The 17,068-nt window shown below is 47.6% G+C and overlaps 1 protein-coding gene across 4 annotated transcripts in view; it reads left to right on the top strand.

The window, feature by feature from the left end:
* Positions 1-22: 22 nt before the first annotated feature.
* Positions 23-17,068, top strand: part of HIPK1 (homeodomain interacting protein kinase 1) — a 30,417-nt gene continuing 13,371 nt past the window's right edge. For all 4 annotated transcript variants that reach the window (XM_019546798.1, XM_019546797.1, XM_019546796.1 and 1 more), the window contains exons 1-7: positions 23-1,153; positions 9,426-9,549; positions 11,854-11,973; positions 13,499-13,585; positions 14,201-14,385; positions 14,813-14,975; positions 15,715-15,937. In XM_019546798.1, the coding sequence (XP_019402343.1) occupies positions 78-1,153; positions 9,426-9,549; positions 11,854-11,973; positions 13,499-13,585; positions 14,201-14,385; positions 14,813-14,975; positions 15,715-15,937 (1,978 nt within the window). In that variant the 5' untranslated portion in view covers positions 23-77. The remainder of the gene's footprint in view (positions 1,154-9,425; positions 9,550-11,853; positions 11,974-13,498; positions 13,586-14,200; positions 14,386-14,812; positions 14,976-15,714; positions 15,938-17,068) is intronic.

The raw sequence follows: 17,068 nt of genomic DNA, 5'->3' as shown, positions 1-17,068 counted from the left end.
CCGTGTCGGCGCCCGGGCTGTGGCGGGGAAGGCTGTCCGCCGCGGCTGACCCGCTCTCCCTCCGCCCTGTCGCAGGTATGGCCTCACAGCTGCAGGTGTTCTCCCCGCCGTCAGTGTCGTCGAGCGCCTTCTGCAGCGCCAAGAAGCTGAAGGTGGAGCCCTCCGGCTGGGATGTTTCGGGGCAGAGCACCAGCGACAAGTATTATACCCACGGCAAAAACCTCCCGGCAGCCCCGGGGCAAGCCGGCTCCTCTCACCAGGTAGCCAACTTCAGCCTTCCCGCTTACGACCAGACCCTGCTTCTCCCGGCTCCTTCGGTTGAGCACATCGTGGTGACGGCCGCGGACAGCACAGGCAGTGGCGCAACAACGTCCTTCCAGAGCGGCCAGACCCTGGCGCACCGGAGCAACGTTTCTCTGCTGGAACCGTACCAAAAATGTGGGTTAAAAAGGAAAAGTGAAGAGGTTGACAGCAACGGCAGTGTGCAGATCATCGAGGAACATCCACCTCTCATGCTGCAAAACAGACCTGCGGTGGGTGCTGCGGCCACGACCACCACTGTAACCACCAAGAGCAGCAGTTCCAGTGGTGAGGGGGATTACCAGCTGGTCCAGCACGAGATCCTTTGCTCCATGACAAATAGCTACGAGGTCTTGGAGTTCCTGGGCCGGGGGACATTTGGGCAGGTGGCAAAATGCTGGAAGCGTAGCACGAAGGAGATCGTGGCCATCAAAATCCTGAAGAACCACCCTTCCTACGCCCGGCAGGGCCAAATAGAAGTAAGCATCCTCTCCCGCTTGAGCAGTGAGAATGCTGACGAGTACAACTTTGTTCGCTCTTATGAGTGTTTTCAACACAAGAACCACACATGCCTTGTGTTTGAGATGCTAGAACAGAACTTATATGACTTCTTAAAACAAAACAAGTTTAGTCCTTTGCCCCTGAAATACATTCGGCCGATTCTGCAGCAGGTGGCCACTGCTTTGATGAAGCTCAAGAGCCTAGGTCTGATACATGCTGACTTGAAACCAGAAAACATCATGCTGGTGGATCCTGTGCGCCAGCCTTACAGAGTGAAGGTCATTGACTTTGGCTCGGCCAGCCACGTATCCAAAGCCGTGTGCTCCACTTATTTGCAGTCACGCTATTATAGGTAAGTACTTGTGTCTGACACTAACTCTGTACACTTGCATCTGCAACACAAAGCTGGCTTGAGGGGAGGGGAGAACAGCTTTGCCTCACCGCTTGCCAGCAAGTGAGCGCCCTGTCCTTGGTTCAGGCACAGAGACCAGATCACAGATGATGGACATCCTGTGGGACAGGCTGGGTTGTGGTCCTTTGACCACGGTGTGAACTTGGCCCTCATGCCCTGTGACCCAGAGGTCACAGGATGCCACCCATGTCAGTGGGGCAGCAGAAAGAGCTTGGTCACGTTTGAGAAAATTGGCTCAGTTTTAAGGCTACTGCAATTTTTTACTCTGTGCGTTTGTGAGCGCGTGTGCGCACGCGTGTTTGCATTTGCGTGCATGTGTGCACACTTCCTTCTCTCTCTCCTTCCTTATTTCTCTAGCTTTTCTGTGTCTGTGGTTATGTTTATGCTACAAACATCTTGCTCTCACCAAAAAGCTGTGTACGATCCTTCCCAGGCATAGCCGTGCTGCTAGAAGACCCTAGCATAGATGCAGCTAAACTGACAAAACCGCACTTTTACAGAGTTTAGCTTGCTCTGTTCTAGGTGGTGGCTTGCTGTGCTGGTCTAGTGAACAAACGTCCCTTCACCAACAAGCCTGACACAGCCTGTCTCTTTGCTCTGCAACTTGCTGGCAGGGATTTCCAGTTCCCCATGGTACACACTATGCTCCTGTCCCTCCCTGGCCCCATCTGCTAAAATGATCAATGAAACATTAATGCTGACACGTGGTGCCATAAAGCTTAAATGTTCACGTTCAGAGAGATGAGAATGGGAGTTCATTCTTTTCGACTCCTGCTTTCAGCTGTCTCTGGCCTCAAGAGGCAGCGTAGCATCAGTGATGCTGCACTCACCTTTGCTTCTTTATTGTGTCCTTTATTGTGTTTTTAAGAAGCTGCAAACTTCTTTCATCATGGCTAGGGTGGCAGAGTTGAATTGTGAGCAAGATGTTTAATCACCAAGCGTGCAGGAACAAGGGTTCAAAGAACGTACTAGACCCCTCTGCTAGCTGGAAGTCAGAGTTTGCCTAGCCATGGAGAAGAGTAGTGTCTTGAAGATGTTAGATCTCCTGACTGAGCAGCCAGCAGGTTTCCATCACCCCAGGTTCAGGCAACAGTCTGCCTGGTATGCGCCTGGCAAATGGGAAGCATGTTTAATAGCAGCTGGCAGCTGCAGTCCGGTCCAGTACCAGAACAGAGTATGACTATGATTGCTTCCCCTTTCCTCTGTAAAATGGCTTGCTTTTATAAATGAACTAGTGAACTTCCTAACCATTACCTAGATGCTAGCACAGGGCTCGTGTCAGCTATTTTTGTCCTTCTGCCAAGTCGCTTCCAGTATTGAGCACCCTGCGGGAGGTCACTGTATTGAAGCAAGCCCTGCCATGCTCCAGCATGCTTTGAAGGGCTGTGGGTTTGTAGACAGACCATGAGCCCTAAACAGCCCTTCTAAACACAACTCGGAGCCAGGTCTCTGCTTCCCCTTTGGGGTCAGCAACATCAGCAGCCCCAGCCCACATTGCTGCTCCCTGCTCGCCAGCCAAAGCTTCCATTCTCCGAGGTGTGTGGGCAATGGCTTTTCAATATCAGTGAGCCCTTTGAGTAATCAGCGTGACTGCCTGCTCCTTGCAATTCTTCTTGAGGGAGGGCCTCGCGCACAGCTCTGTCTTCGTGTTTTTGTGTTGGTTGCTGTCACTTCTGGAATGACCTTTTATGCCAGCGATCTGATCCTTGTCCGTGTTATTAAAATGACTTGCCACAGTCCATCTGTTTCTTCATGTCTAGGATTATGTTTAATTTAGCAGTATTTTCTCATATGTTCACACTGCTACTCTCAGTGGCTCAAAACAAAACCGCAGCTAGTACTGAATTCTCCCAGGCTTGGAAAACGGTTTTCAACACAGTTGTTCCCTCCTTGAATCTTTGCACTGGTTGGCAACTTTCCTGTCTGTCTGACTGCAGTTCAAGGCTCTGATCTTCTCTAGATCTGCTCTGTGTTCCTCGTTTGCCCTCTGTCCTCTCCTTTGGGTTTTCTGCCTGTGTTGGATTCATACCTTTTCCCCCCCACATTGCTTCCTAGAGCTACCTTACTGCCCTTCTCTTAACCTGCCAGCAGTAAGCTCTACTTGTCTAGACTGCCTTCTCCTTGCAGACGGGATTCTCTCTCTAATTGGAGGGTGCTGGGGTGCTGCCTGCCATGCATTCACAACACTATTTTTGTTGTGTGGAGAGGCTGGCTGCTGGCTTTGAAAATTTAGAGCAGTCATGGTCTGGAGGATGTGCAGCAGACAGGCAGAGCAGCTGTGAGCAGGCGCAAAGCACTTCCTGTCCCTGAACTCGCAGAGACGACATTTGGCTGATACAGTGGTAGTGAGGGGAGATGCCTGTTTGAAGAGTTGCTGGGAAGGAAGTGATTAGCTTCTGCCACGCATGTTTTGTTTAACTCAAAGCCACTTCCATCCCCTTGTTGCTGTTGGAAAGCCAGGATTTCTGAGATCAGGCCGAATGATGACATTGGCTCAGCTGGCCTGGAGAATGATCCTGCAGTGTGGAAGTCCAGTGTGTAGTAGTTACCTGCTGAATGAGCCTAAAATTTGCTTTCAGGACCTAAGGAAAAGGGGAGCAGAACTTTTGGGGGGAGTTGTCTCTTGTGGCTTATCCCTATTGTAGTTCCCTCTCAGGAAGAGAACTGAGGCTTCCGTTCTGTCATTATATTAAATAAGACTATTTAGAGGAATGCTGGTTTTTAATTCCACCTCTGCTATTAAAGAAACTAAACCCTTTTCTCCTGTCCCGCTTTTGCTTTTTTGTTTGTCTAATGTCAGCGTCTGTCACTTACTACACAGCCCTTCAAACTCAGCCAGGCCTCTTCTAAGGAATTTCTTACCAAGTTTTTAACACTGACCACCCAAAGTTAGGCTTCAGGATCCATCTGCAGTGAAGTTAAGTGGCTGAGCGGTTTTGGAGGAAAATCACAAGCTCTTTTACCTGTACTGTATGTGGATCTAGGAGCCACCATTTTAGCTAACTCTTTCCCAGCTGTCAGCTTAATGCCACATATGTAATAAGTCTAGTGTGAGCTCTTATACAGCACCAACATGCACACTTAACTTCCAACCATGCACACATGGGGTGGGGAGTGCAGAGCTGGCTGAACTGTGGCTTATGGCTCTGAACCTTCAGGAATTTTTCACTGCAGCTCACTGATAAGGGGTTCTGTTCCTGGGTAAGCACTTCCTGTAGGAGGGGCCCACGTGAGGAAATCATGCCAGCCCATCTGTGATCCAGCACTGGTGACAGGTGCAGGGAGGTTCCCACCCATAGACGCAGCTGGGCTAGGAGGACTTGCCTGCCAGGCCAGGTGAAGCAAGAGCAGAAAGCAGAGTCTAGAGTCTCTGGTGCCTCACGAGGGGCCTGGCAGTTGGACAGCTTCCATCTGTTTCAGGGACACTGCCAGAGCCAGCTCTGCCCCGGGCCGTGGTGTTGGCTTTGTCAAGGCGTGAGAATGTGCAGCCGCCCCCGGCAGTGGCTGTGGCGATCGCGTCTCTGGTGGGAGGGGTGGCTGGAACAGGTTGTGCTGTGCACATGGCACTGCTGGGCCTGTGACCGTGACTGCAAAGGTGGTGCTGTCCCACTGCAGCTGACAGAGGTAATCGGCATGCATTGAAATGTTGAAATGCTACCCCAGTCCCTGCTAAGGGAGGCCCATTAGAAACTGCTCCACGAAGCAGCTGGAGTTCTGCAGTAATACTGGCTTCTTCCCAGCTCCACATCTTGTCTAAGCTCCACCTGCTGCTCTGATAGCTCCTGTCAAAGCCATTGCTACCTGGGGAGAGCAAGGAAGCTTATTACACGGTTTCCTCCCTGGGCACGATGACTCCCTGGTGGCCATCCTCAGTGAGACAGCCCCATGCAGATGAGAACAATACCCGGCGACCACGGAAGTGTGCGCAGGGGTTCAGCAGTGTCTCTGCTGTTCAAGGAAACAGCTGGACTTTGCCCCATGTTGACCCCACCACTGCTGAGCCAGCCTCGTGCAACATCATCTGTTCCTCAACTCTGCCATGGGCTCTGTGCCCTGCATGTGCCCAGCCCTTGTGCAGTGGTGCACGCAGCCGTGGCCATCTCCAGTTATTGTAATGCATTTGACCAGTAACTGTAAGTTACCCTCTTCATGGCCCAGTGCAGCTGTTAGCCTGCTACCCACATCTGTTCTCCAAAGAAGAGGGATGTAGTCAGGTCTGGGTGGACCTGACATAACTCCCACACCTGATATGTTGTTGCTGGCCTTCGATTTTTCCCACTGATAGTGTGAATCTCAGTTTCCTGAGACTGTTTGGCATGTTTCCTAGAAAGGGAATCCTGTGCCCAGAGGAGGTATTTTAGTCAAGTTCTGGTTCCAGGAGCTTGCCTGAGTAAAGATCGTTTTAATCCTAGACAGGCTGCTATGAAAGCAGCAGCTGCTTGCTGTGCTGTTTCCACTCTGCTTCGTAAGGTCACTAATTATAGTACTGTAACAGCAGATGTGAAATGACCGTCTTGTAAACCTAGCCATGCCTCAAACCAGCATGAAACTGGGTGTCATGCGGGAGCCTTGTTCATTTAGTTGGCCAGGAAGTGCAGTGTACAGAGTTGGCCTACTCCCTGCGCTCAGCCCGTGTGAGGTTAAAGCTTTAGAATACAGCAGTCTCCATGCTCTGTGTGCACCCAAAGTGGCTTCCAGAAGCAGTGTACTGGGTACTGTCATTTGATTCAGGCCATGCGTGTAGCATGCAGTTCTGTTCAAGTGCAGTGTGTTTACCTAATATTAGAAGCCACTTTCTTCACCTCCTTTGGTCATTGTCTTCCTGCAACTCCTATGGACTTGAGCAGGAGTTCCATAGGTTCGGGTTTTACTTGCTAATTGGGAACACTTCCTTAACTTGGTGGAGAAGCAGGCAATAGATACAGTTCAGTGCCTTACAACAGGTTCATGATGTAGGAAGTTCTGAAAAACGTGTTTAAATGGCTACTTTGGGCTTGGTTAGCAGCTTATGGAGAGCAATACTGCTGAAGAATTGGGTATGTCTAATTCATATCACTTAATCATAGAAATCATAGAAAATTAGGGTGGAAGGGATCTCAGGAGGTCACATCTAGTCCAACCTGGTGTTCAAAGGAGGACCTGGCCCAGCTAAATCAAGCCAGCCAAAGCTTTGTCTAGCTGGGTCTTGAAAAGCTCCAGGGATGGAGCTTCCGCCACCTCTCTGGGTAATCCATTCCAACGTTTTACTACCCTCCTAGTGAGAAAATTCTTCCTAATAGCTAGCCTCAACTTCCCTTGCTGCAACTTGAGAACATCTGCTCCTTGTTCTGTCATCTGCCCCCACTGAGAACAGTCCAGCTCCATCTTCTTTGCAACCCCCTGCAGGGAGCTGAAGGCTGCTATTAAATCCCCGCTCAGTCTTCTCTCCTTCAGACTAAATAAGCCCAGTTCCTTCAGCCTCTCCCCATAAGTCCTGTCCCCCAGCCCCCTCACCAATTTTCTTGCCCTCCGCTGGACTCGCTGCAATTTGTCCACATCCTTTCTGTACAAAACTGGACACAGGACTCCAGATGTGGTCTCACAGTGCTGAATAAAGGGGAAGAATCACTTCCCTTGACCTACTGGCTACTAATGCAGCCCAGGACGCCATTAGCTTTCTTGGCAACAAGGGCACACTGCTGGCTCATATTCAGCTTATTGTTCACTGTCACCCCCAGGTCCTTTTCTGCAGAGCTGCTGCCCAGCCAGTCGGCCCCCAGCCTGCACCAACCGGTGTGGGGGATTGCTGTGTCCTAAGTGCAGGACTTTGCACTTGTCCTTTTTTAACCTTATAAGATTCCTTTTGGGCCAATCGTCCAATTCGTCGAGGTCACGCTAAATCCTAGCCCTACCCTCCAGTGTACGTACTGCTCCTCACAGCTTGGTGTCATCTGCAAACACGCCGAGGGTGTACTCTATACCATCTTCCAGGTCATTGATGAAGACATTGAACAAAACCGACCCCAAGACCGACCCCTGGGGCACGCCACTTGATACCAGCTGCCAACTGATGTCGAGCCGCTGATTATTACCCTCTGAACCTGACAGTCCAGCCAGTTTTCTATCCACCTTACAGTTCATTCATCCAGCCCATACTTCCTTAGCTTGCATATGAGAATGCTGTAGGAGACCATATCAAAAGCCTTGCTAAAACCAAGGTACATTGAATCCACCAGTCTCCCCATATCCACAGAGCTTATGAGAAGGCTGAAGACAAATCCGACTTGTGTTGGTGTAATTCCTCAAGGTTAAATAAAAATGTTTAGTCAGAAAAGCAGTATGTAGGTATGACATGTTTCACAGGTTAGCTCAGTATTTATATGTACGCATACATGATTCAAAGCCATTCCCAAAACTGCTATAGGTGGGAAGCAGGGACAGGTAACTCAGATGGTGAACACACCAAAATCTTGGGTAGTAGGTGACTGAAATGAAGCAGCCATAACAACACTAAATGGGGACAAATACAAGAAATCCTGGCTTGCTGCATTCCTCCAGTAATTAGAGGGAAAGCTACCTTGCCCCAGGTCTATTCCTACGGGCTGAACTAGTTAGGAGTGGAGGGTCTGTCTAAAACAGGTGGGCAAAATGCGGCCTGCCAGGCCATTCTATCTGGCCTGAGGGACCCCTAAAAAAATTTAGAAAGTTAATATTTATCTGCCTCTAGCTGTCTGTCATGTGGCCCTCAATGCCTTGCCAAAACTCAGTAAGTGGCCCTCTGCCTGAAATAATTGCCTGCCCCTGATCTAAAAGAATTGCTCACATTAAAGCAAGAACTTGCTTTCTCCCCGTGTCCTGCCACCTGCTAAGGAAAGACGATTACTCAGGACAGCTGTGATGGGTGCATGTGCCTTGGGGGCTGACTGCTGGAAGTCACGTGTGCTGTCACCTCAGGGACTGGGTGTGCAGCACAAGTGCTGCATCTCTCGCGAGTAGTCAGCGGTGCAGGTAGGAATTTGGAGGGAGATGGACTTGGTGTGCTGCTGCAGGGTGCAATGAGAGGATTCTGGCCATGGCACCAGTACGCTGTGCAAGTCCAGTGGTTACCGCTGTTCAGCAAGAGAAGAACCAGTTTCAGCACTGCTTTATTAAACCGTGACTGAGTATCTGGTAAACTGTTTATATGAGTTTACCATTACCTTTGTGCGTCAGGATAAACTGCCCAAGTCGTGCCCAAAGAGCCCAGGGCTTGGGACTTTTTTCTCCCCCAGCGATGGAAGTAGTTATTCATAAGGAAAACCAAGGTTTTAGTTTTTCTGTACTTTCCAAAGTAAATTCCCATGCCAGCTCACGTAGCGCTCCAGTACACTTGTGTCTTATACCACACGCAGATGCGAAGCTAGAATTCAGCGTGTAACTAGGCAGAAGTGTGTCCGCTTTGCAGCTGTGGAGTATGAGGCAAAGCAGTAGCTGTGCCTGGTGTGATGAGTCAGTGCATCTGAACAGAAAATTTCACGGAAGTCCCAGGTCAGACAGAAATAAATCTGCGCTGGCCCTGAGAGGTAGCAGCAGTGTTGCAGAATTCTGCTTACCTCTTTCATAGCCCCCTAATTAATCCAAGGGTCAGTAGATTTTGTGCTTGGAGAAAACTTGCAAAACAGTAACTGTCACAGTCTCCAGCTGTGTTCCCTTCAACTTCTGTAAACCCAAAATGCACAAACAAGCCATAATCAGTATAAACAGAGCCGCTCCGCAGAGCTCTCGGTCCTGGCTCAGCAAAACCTTTTGTTTCCCACATAAAAGCAGCCCAGCCTTGTCTACAGCCGGTTACCTGAGCTTAGGGAGCCTCACCCAACGAGGACTCAGAAAGGCCCTGTTGGAATTTAACTCTGCAATCCCCAGGCTCCTGTCTGATTTAATCCATGTAGGTCCCAGTTGGGGTGGGTGATTCAATATCTGAGGGGTCCCAAAAGCCTTGTGTTCCTTGTCCTAAATAACTAAAATGCCCCTTGGCTGTACGCTTCTCCCTGGTGAGTGGCAGCAGACTGGGTCACTGGCACTAAAACAGAAAGACCAGTACTGCCAAGTGAGAAAGGAAGGAGCACTGTCAGGGCAGGTGGGGAAAAGCTCTGGGGAGGATCTTCTGAGTTCCTCTGCCCCTTGCCAGGTGAACGCATCCAGAGAAATCCTTTGCTTTCTGTGCCGTGCTGAATAGTTTGCTCTTGTTTTGCAGAGCCCCTGAAATCATCTTGGGGTTGCCGTTCTGTGAAGCTATTGACATGTGGTCGCTGGGCTGCGTGATAGCTGAGCTGTTCTTGGGTTGGCCTCTCTACCCAGGAGCTTCAGAGTATGACCAGGTAAGAGCCTAGTGGAGTGGGGGAGATGCTAGCGAAATCATCATGATCTTCCTTTTAGACCTCGGAAATCTAACCAAATTCAACTTCTGCTTCTGTGGAGCAGACAATATGTGTGGTCTTGAACTCAGGCAGTCTTTTGCCTGTGGTGATAGAAGCCGCTTCACTGTCTCCTTCTCCCTGTGATCAGAAAGCACAGAGGCCCCTCTGCATGTCTTAAAAGTTCAGGTTAACCTCTTCTTATGACACAAACGGCAGTGGCCTTCCCATCAGAGGAGAGGTGGACCAGGTGTGTCACGGGTGGAACACATTCTGCCGTTCAGCAGCAACAGTTTTCCTACAAAAGCAGCTGCTCTCGGAGGGGGGGGGCAGCAGGCCTGTGATTCCCGTCACATTCATTCCCACAGAAACCCTGTGCTGTCATGCGGAGCGTGTCCCCAAGCAATCTCCAAACTACATGACAGGCGTCTCTCGAACGAAGGCTTCTTGCAGTATATACCTAGTATTACCTGGCTGCCCGTGAATGGGGAAACACTGCTAACCGGAACAAGGCTTTTTTGAGTATAGCTTTCCCAGCACGCTTTTTTTGTGGTGGCACCAGGTGACAAAACTCAATGTGATTTCCTCTTTTCAGTGGAAGAGACCCTTCCCAAACCATTTTGAACATGAAGTTGTGCACCTCTCCTCAACCCTGTACTTTTCCAGAGGAAATGCAGTGGTACATTAATGACACACTGAGTTAAAAAATAACTAAGGTGCAGGCTGGTGGTTTCCTTGCACAGGAAGATTCATCTGGTTCTGAGAATCTTATCATAATGTGTGGGTGGGTGGGGAGGAGATAGTTTTTCCATTGCTTAGCATACCAGATTGTGCGGTCTGTGATGGGGTGGCCTGTGTCCTGAATTCACGTAGGTGGTCTTGATGTCGGCATTGCACATGAAAGGTAGGAAACCGCATTAATGTTCCGAGAGTGTGTAGATGCAGGCCCAACCATGTCTTGGTGCTGAAGGCTCCAGAAATAAGTTAGTAGGCTTGGCCTTTTTAAGGACTGTTTGCAAAAGCAAACTTTTATCTGACCAAACAAGGAATATTCTTCTGTAAAGACAGTATAGCTCTTTGTCAAACCACTGTTTGAATGTGAAAAATACAAACCCCTTGGCATTTTGAACCCATAGTGCCAGATAAGAAAAGCTAGGCCAAAGATTCATCTCAGATCACAAGCTACATAAGTGTAGTAGCCTACTTAGTGTCCTGGGAATGTTCAGCTATTCAAGATGCATGTAATAGTAGAATTGTTAGGTCTTTGTGGGTCAGGAACAAGGTGCCTTGCCAGAACCATATGCAGTAAGTTGGACGGGGCTTAACTGCCTTTAGCTTGAATTTCCAGTCCCTCACTTTCCTGAAGGGTTACTTCACCACTGCTGTTTTTTTCCTTAAAGAACTTTTAAGACAACTAGGTTTTTTTCAAATGGAGCATCATGTTAGGTACTCTGCAGCTGGAGAGCAGGGAGCATTAGCAATCCAGACCACAGCGTTTAGGGCAGATTTGAGAAAATGTCCTGTTGCTGTTTAGAACTCTTTGTCTGTTTATAATGATTCTCTGCTTCCCTTCCTTTTAAGAATGCCTTTGTATTTCTTCACATAGGTAATTGCTCTGTAGCAGTCATTGTTTCTCAAGCACAATGTCTGTAGTTTCCTATTGGCTGATTTTACTCCATGTGCAAGTAGAGTATATTCAGGTTGTAAAAGATACAGGGGTCAGGTTACTTTATGGGTCTGATCTTGCATTCTGCAAGTCAGTAGAAGCTTTGCTATGAGGCTCTTTGCAAATAACACGTGGCTGCCTCAATCAGATATCTGCATCTCTTGTATATGCATATATTTTTCTCTCTTTTAAAAATGTCTAATCATTACCTTGGTGGCAGCAGAGAGTGGATTATCTGCCTAGGACCTTCTCTGTTTTGTTAATAGTGTCTTCTCAATCTGCCCAAAGCAGCTGTGAAGCCAAGAAAAATTCCATGGAACAGCCCAGAAAAGCAGAAGAGAGAATCAGGACCTATAATCTCTGCATATAATTAGTCTGAACAAGTTAGATATGTTTGTAAATGCTTGAGAATTGCATCTTTAGCTTTGTAGTATAAAATGTAAGTTATTCAAGCCATCGCCTTTAAAGACATGGAGTTTCAGGATTGCTCTTAGTGGCTGTTTCCGATAGCCGCTTGGTAGACACCTCACTACTTTCCTGTGATATATTTAGCTGTTAGTCCAGTTTGTTGCAGTCTTCACTCCTTGTTTATCCCATTACAGATTCGCTATATTTCGCAAACTCAAGGCCTGCCAGCGGAGTATCTTCTGAGTGCGGGAACGAAGACAAGCAGGTTTTTTAACAGAGATCCGAACTTGGGATACCCACTGTGGAGACTAAAGGTTTGTCTCATTTTTCAGCATCCTGTTCTCTTACGTTTGTTAAGGCCCAGTCCACTCCCATTGTTATGTGGTATCAGTGTGTTCTGAAAGAATCCCCGAGCTCTTGCTAAACGTTAGGTTGCAAATGTCATTCTAAAGGTGAATTGTAAATGTCCTTTTAGAACCTACATAAACTCCTAGCATGTCTCTAACAATAGCAACTCAGAGCAATAGTGACAGCAGAGAGTGGGAGTTAAAATTATTTAGATAATGGCCATTTATTATGGCCTGCATGGTCTTCGTGACAGAGATGACAGACCTCACCTTCCAAACAAGCCTGAAAGTAAAATCGAGCCTGTTCCAAGGGAGGATCTATTAGTTAAATTGATTTTTAGTTCAGAATCATGTACATGAATAGATGTAAGGTCTTTGTGTTCTTCAAAGGTGACCTTCAGCGTAAAACCAAATTGAGTTAGTGTCCTTTTTTGCTTTTTTATAAAGGGAGTGAAAAAATATTTTTACTAGTGCTTAACCTAAATAAGGAATGCCAGGTTTGACTTTCATAGTTTTCCTGAGAACTCCTTAATGGACCTAATACAGGGGCGGGCAATTAGTTTGGGCAGAGGGCCACTTACTGAGTTTTGGCAAGCCATCAAGGGCCACATGACAGGCAGCCAGGGGCAGATAAATATTAATTTTCTAAATTTTTTAGGGGCCCTGCGGGTCGGATAGAATGGCGTGGCGGGCCGCATCTTGCCCGCCCCTGACCTAATACATAATGCAACTGCAAAATCACAAGCAAGAGATAAACTTGGGCCATTCAGGGCGTGAAGCACTTTTAATTGAGCTGATAAAGGCTTTTTGGAATTGAATAGGTGTAAAAACAATCTCCTGGTGAACTTTTGGAATAAAGGGGCTCTCTTTGTGAAAGGGTCATAACACGTGTGCTCTTTCTTTTGAGGGATGAGAGATTTCCGAGTCTGATTCTTTTAACAAAAACGGGGAAGGAGAATTCTCAGTAGTACTGATGTTCTGAAAGGAATAAGCAAAGAAAACAAAAACCAGGCCTCCTTTATATCATAGGAACAGAAACATTCAGATCCCCCTGCCTTTCTGGTCCCCTTATACTTTATTTTAAGTGACTCATTCTGGCTGGTGACCAAACCCCAGATTCTCTTGCTTTGTGTGATCTTGAACACCCCTTCAGTTTCTGGCATTCATTTTGGATGCCTCCTCCTGGGATATTGGGGCAAGAGATATAACCATAGCTTATTATTGAACCAGTGGTGAAGTTTGTATGACCACATTCTCCTCTAAGACAGTGCTTCAGTTTTGCAGAGAGTGATGCCCCCCCCGCCCCCCAATTCCATACCCCTGATTCAGGGAGCAGGGATGGTGACTGGTTGCTTCTTCCTCACCTGTAAATGGTTTACTATACAACAGGCAGAATGGTAACATGGGTGACCCTTTGCTCGCTGCCTTGTGTTTTTATTTCAGTAAGATATTGGAAAGTTTCCGGTTTCCTGACAAATATTTTATTTTATAGACTCCAGAGGAACATGAGTTGGAGACGGGAATAAAATCAAAAGAAGCTCGGAAATACATATTCAACTGTTTGGATGACATGGCGCAGGTGAGCTATGAGAGCTGCTGAAGAATGAATAATGCTGCTGTGTCAGACACTGTCCTGTAAAGGGCTGGGGACACTTGAGAAGGAAACCATTGGGACCCAGAACTGCTGGCAACACTGGTCCTTTTCTCTCCCATTGTTGTGAAGAGGTGCAGCTCTGCCAGCGGCGGCACTAGAGAGAGTGCACGTGTAGCGAAAACATCTCTGATGTTTTACCTGCTCAAGTTGGTACCTTGACTACACTGGAGCTCCTGCCACAGTTGCTAGAAAAGCCTTCAGGAAAAGGCCAGTGCAGACGCAAAACAGCATCACGAATACTTGGGCTCCCATTCAGCTTCATCTGATTCTGAGTTGTGGAAGCGATTAGCCGTTGCTTGTCCTGTCTTAAGCCCTGATTCTGCAAACACAACACGTGTGCTTAGTTATAAGACTGTGTGCGTCCAGATTACAATCACTGGCTGGTAGAATTACCCACATGCAGATGTGTTCATTGGAGAGCTTAGCGGTGGTTCAGAGCAGCAGTGCTGATCAGGGCTTAGGGTGACACACCTGACTCATGGATTTAGTCAGCATTGGCAGGTGTACACTGGCATCCACTGCCTCGTTTTTGTTTCTCAGGTGAATATGTCTACAGACTTGGAAGGGACAGACATGTTGGCAGAGAAGGCTGACCGAAGGGAGTACATTGATTTGTTAAAGAAAATGTTGACGATTGATGCAGACAAGAGGATCACTCCGCTGAAGACTTTAAACCATGCATTTGTTACAATGGCCCATCTACTGGATTTCCCACATAGCAACCAGTGAGTTGATGGCACTTGCATGTTCTGTCTCGTTGGGTTGTTTCAGCAGGAAACCTTAGCGTGGTCTGGGACATCAGCTCTAGTCCCCTCCTGTCAGCTGTGCTCTAGACCTTCACCCTGATCTGCCGGTTAAACAGGAGTAAACAGGAGTAAACAGCCTCTCTTGTGCTTCCTGTTCTTTTAGGCAGCTTCTTCCAGTGCAAAAGACATAGCCACGATTTTTTTCTGTCCCACTTGTTAGGGGGCCATTTATCTAACTTTACCAAAACTGACATTCTTTGGTACCGTGATGCTAAAGGCAGACACGTTTCCATGTACAGAAGTGTTCTGGAACCAAAATCCTGTGGAAACCCCCTGCTTACTGCCAATTGTACAGTGCATCCTGTTGTGGCATGTCTCATATTTCCCATCACTCCTTCTTTTTCAGTGTGAAATCCTGCTTTCAGAACATGGAGATCTGCAAAAGGAGAGTAAATATGTATGATACAGTGAATCAAATAAAGAGCCCGTTCACAACACATGTGGCTCCTAATACAAGCACAAACCTTACAATGAGCTTCAACAACCAGCTCAATACAGTGCACAATCAGGTATGATTCCTTAGCTCTGGTATATTGATCTGAGACACAGATGAGCAATGCTTATGATGCTATAGGCCACATCCTGCTTTGCAGAGTAACTCCACTAAAGCTGGGTATTTTGCATTCACGCTTATGTAGCCGAGCAGAATTTGACCTGATATCAGTTGGGGCTGTGATGCTGCTATATGAAAACAAGTTACAGGTTTTTGGAACTAAGTGATCAGGTATGGTTGCTACATAAGAATTCTGTAGTTCCCCACACATTTTCAGTAGCGCACTTGACCTCCTAGCTTGATGTCTCAGTAAGGAACAGTTCCAGCAGGTAGAGATGTGGCCGGCCTGTCCACGTACAGCTTCTATCTCCTTGAGGGCAGCCTTGTGCAGTTACGGGTGGTGTGTCTCCTTCAAGCCAGCCTGGTTTTTGATTTGTGAAGTTTCGATCCTGAGCACCTAGGCTGGCTTTGCCGTTCTATTTTCCATGCAGCTGACAAGGCTAAATCAGCACAGAGGGTTTATTGGCTCTGTTCTTGTTGACCTGGAGTTCAGGAGCATGAAGAGTAAAACCAATAACTGGTTCAGATACAGCTTTTCCTCAAGTTCTGTTTCCTGCCTTAACTTTATTTTAACACTTGGCCTGCTGCCTGACTTTGTGATGTGGCTCTGATGACCACAGTTGTTTGTTTTTGGAAACTGAGTTATTACAGTACAAATGTCCTTATATACCCGCCTGAAATGTTTTATTTTCTAGGCCAGTGTCCTGGCTTCCAGTTCTACCGCTGCTGCTACTCTTTCCCTGGCAAACTCGGACGTCTCACTGCTAAACTACCAGTCTGCTCTGTACCCATCGTCTGCAGCTCCTGTTGCGGGAGTGACACAGCAGAGTGTTTCCTTACAGCCTGGAACCACACAGATCTGCACGCAAACTGATCCGTTCCAGCAGACGTTCATTGTTTGCCCCCCTGCTTTTCAGAGTAAGTGAAGAGGCTCATTGCTTCAGCCAGATGAAAGCGAGACCAGAGCTGGGACTGAGGCTAGGAGGAGGGACTGCAGGAGATCATTTTGTGCGTTTCTTGCATTACTGTCACACGTAGTTAGCATCTCACACATAGCGTGAAATGGTTTTAGTCAGGTGTGCCTTTTCAGTAGGTGTATGTGTGCGAACACTTGGTTCTTCTTCTCCTGAACGCTCTTGAGCAGGTACAGACAATGGATCTGCCTGGTATGCAGTCACCACTCACTTTGTTACCCAGTCTGTTTTCCCCACAATTCTTATGGGAGTGTTCCCTAGAAAACAACAAGCTCATAGGGAGTTTGATCTGTTTGCAGTAACAAAGTACTAAAAGTGCTCTCATTGCCTGGAAAACACTTATATTTTCCTGACCCAGCACCCTGTTTGGCCCTGTACAGACCCAAACTTACCAACAACCAAAAGGAATTTCTGCTGAAAAGGACATTTTTTCAGTGCTTTAAGTACCTGAAACTTGGACATGGAATAGAAATCCCTCTTTAATCCTACCCAGGAATCTGCCATTGTGGCGCTTTAATTAGGTCAACTACCTGAGTGGAGCAGAAGTGTGTTTTTAGGCTAGGATTTCTTGACATTAAGGGCATTCAGAGAGACTGAATGTTCAGAAAAGGCTTGGAGTTCACACAGGTGCTGTCAGCCAGAATTGCATCTGAACAGCAGTCGAGTCCCTCATATTTCAGGCATGGGAATCTCAGTTCACGAGTACTGACACTTGTGCAGAGTGGTGGCAGGAAGTGGAACACTGATTGCATATAGCTAAAGTTAAACAGAGCAAGAAGTACCCTGCACTGATCTTGACAGTGTCCCCATTTTAGTTTGTACCCCTGGCTTGCATTAACCTGGCAGTTACAAATGAAGCAGGAGTTCCTGATCTAGTGTTTGGGATGCAGGCTTTCAGTGGGAGGTTCACTCTTGTCCTCAGGGGATTGCAGACGTACCCAGTGCTTGTGGACAGTTCTTGTCACATGTCAGTAAGGTGTAACAGGGACAGTGCCTCTTGTGAAGGTGAAGAAATCCTCAAACAGTGAGGCCAGCCACAGGTTGTCTAGGTGGAGTGATGTATCCAGCTGATTTG

Source organism: Crocodylus porosus, unplaced genomic scaffold, assembly GCF_001723895.1.
Source record: "Crocodylus porosus isolate Cpor-Errol unplaced genomic scaffold, CroPor_comp1, whole genome shotgun sequence".
NCBI lineage: Eukaryota > Metazoa > Chordata > Crocodylia > Crocodylidae > Crocodylus > Crocodylus porosus.
This window is presented reverse-complemented; position numbering and strand designations above follow the sequence as displayed.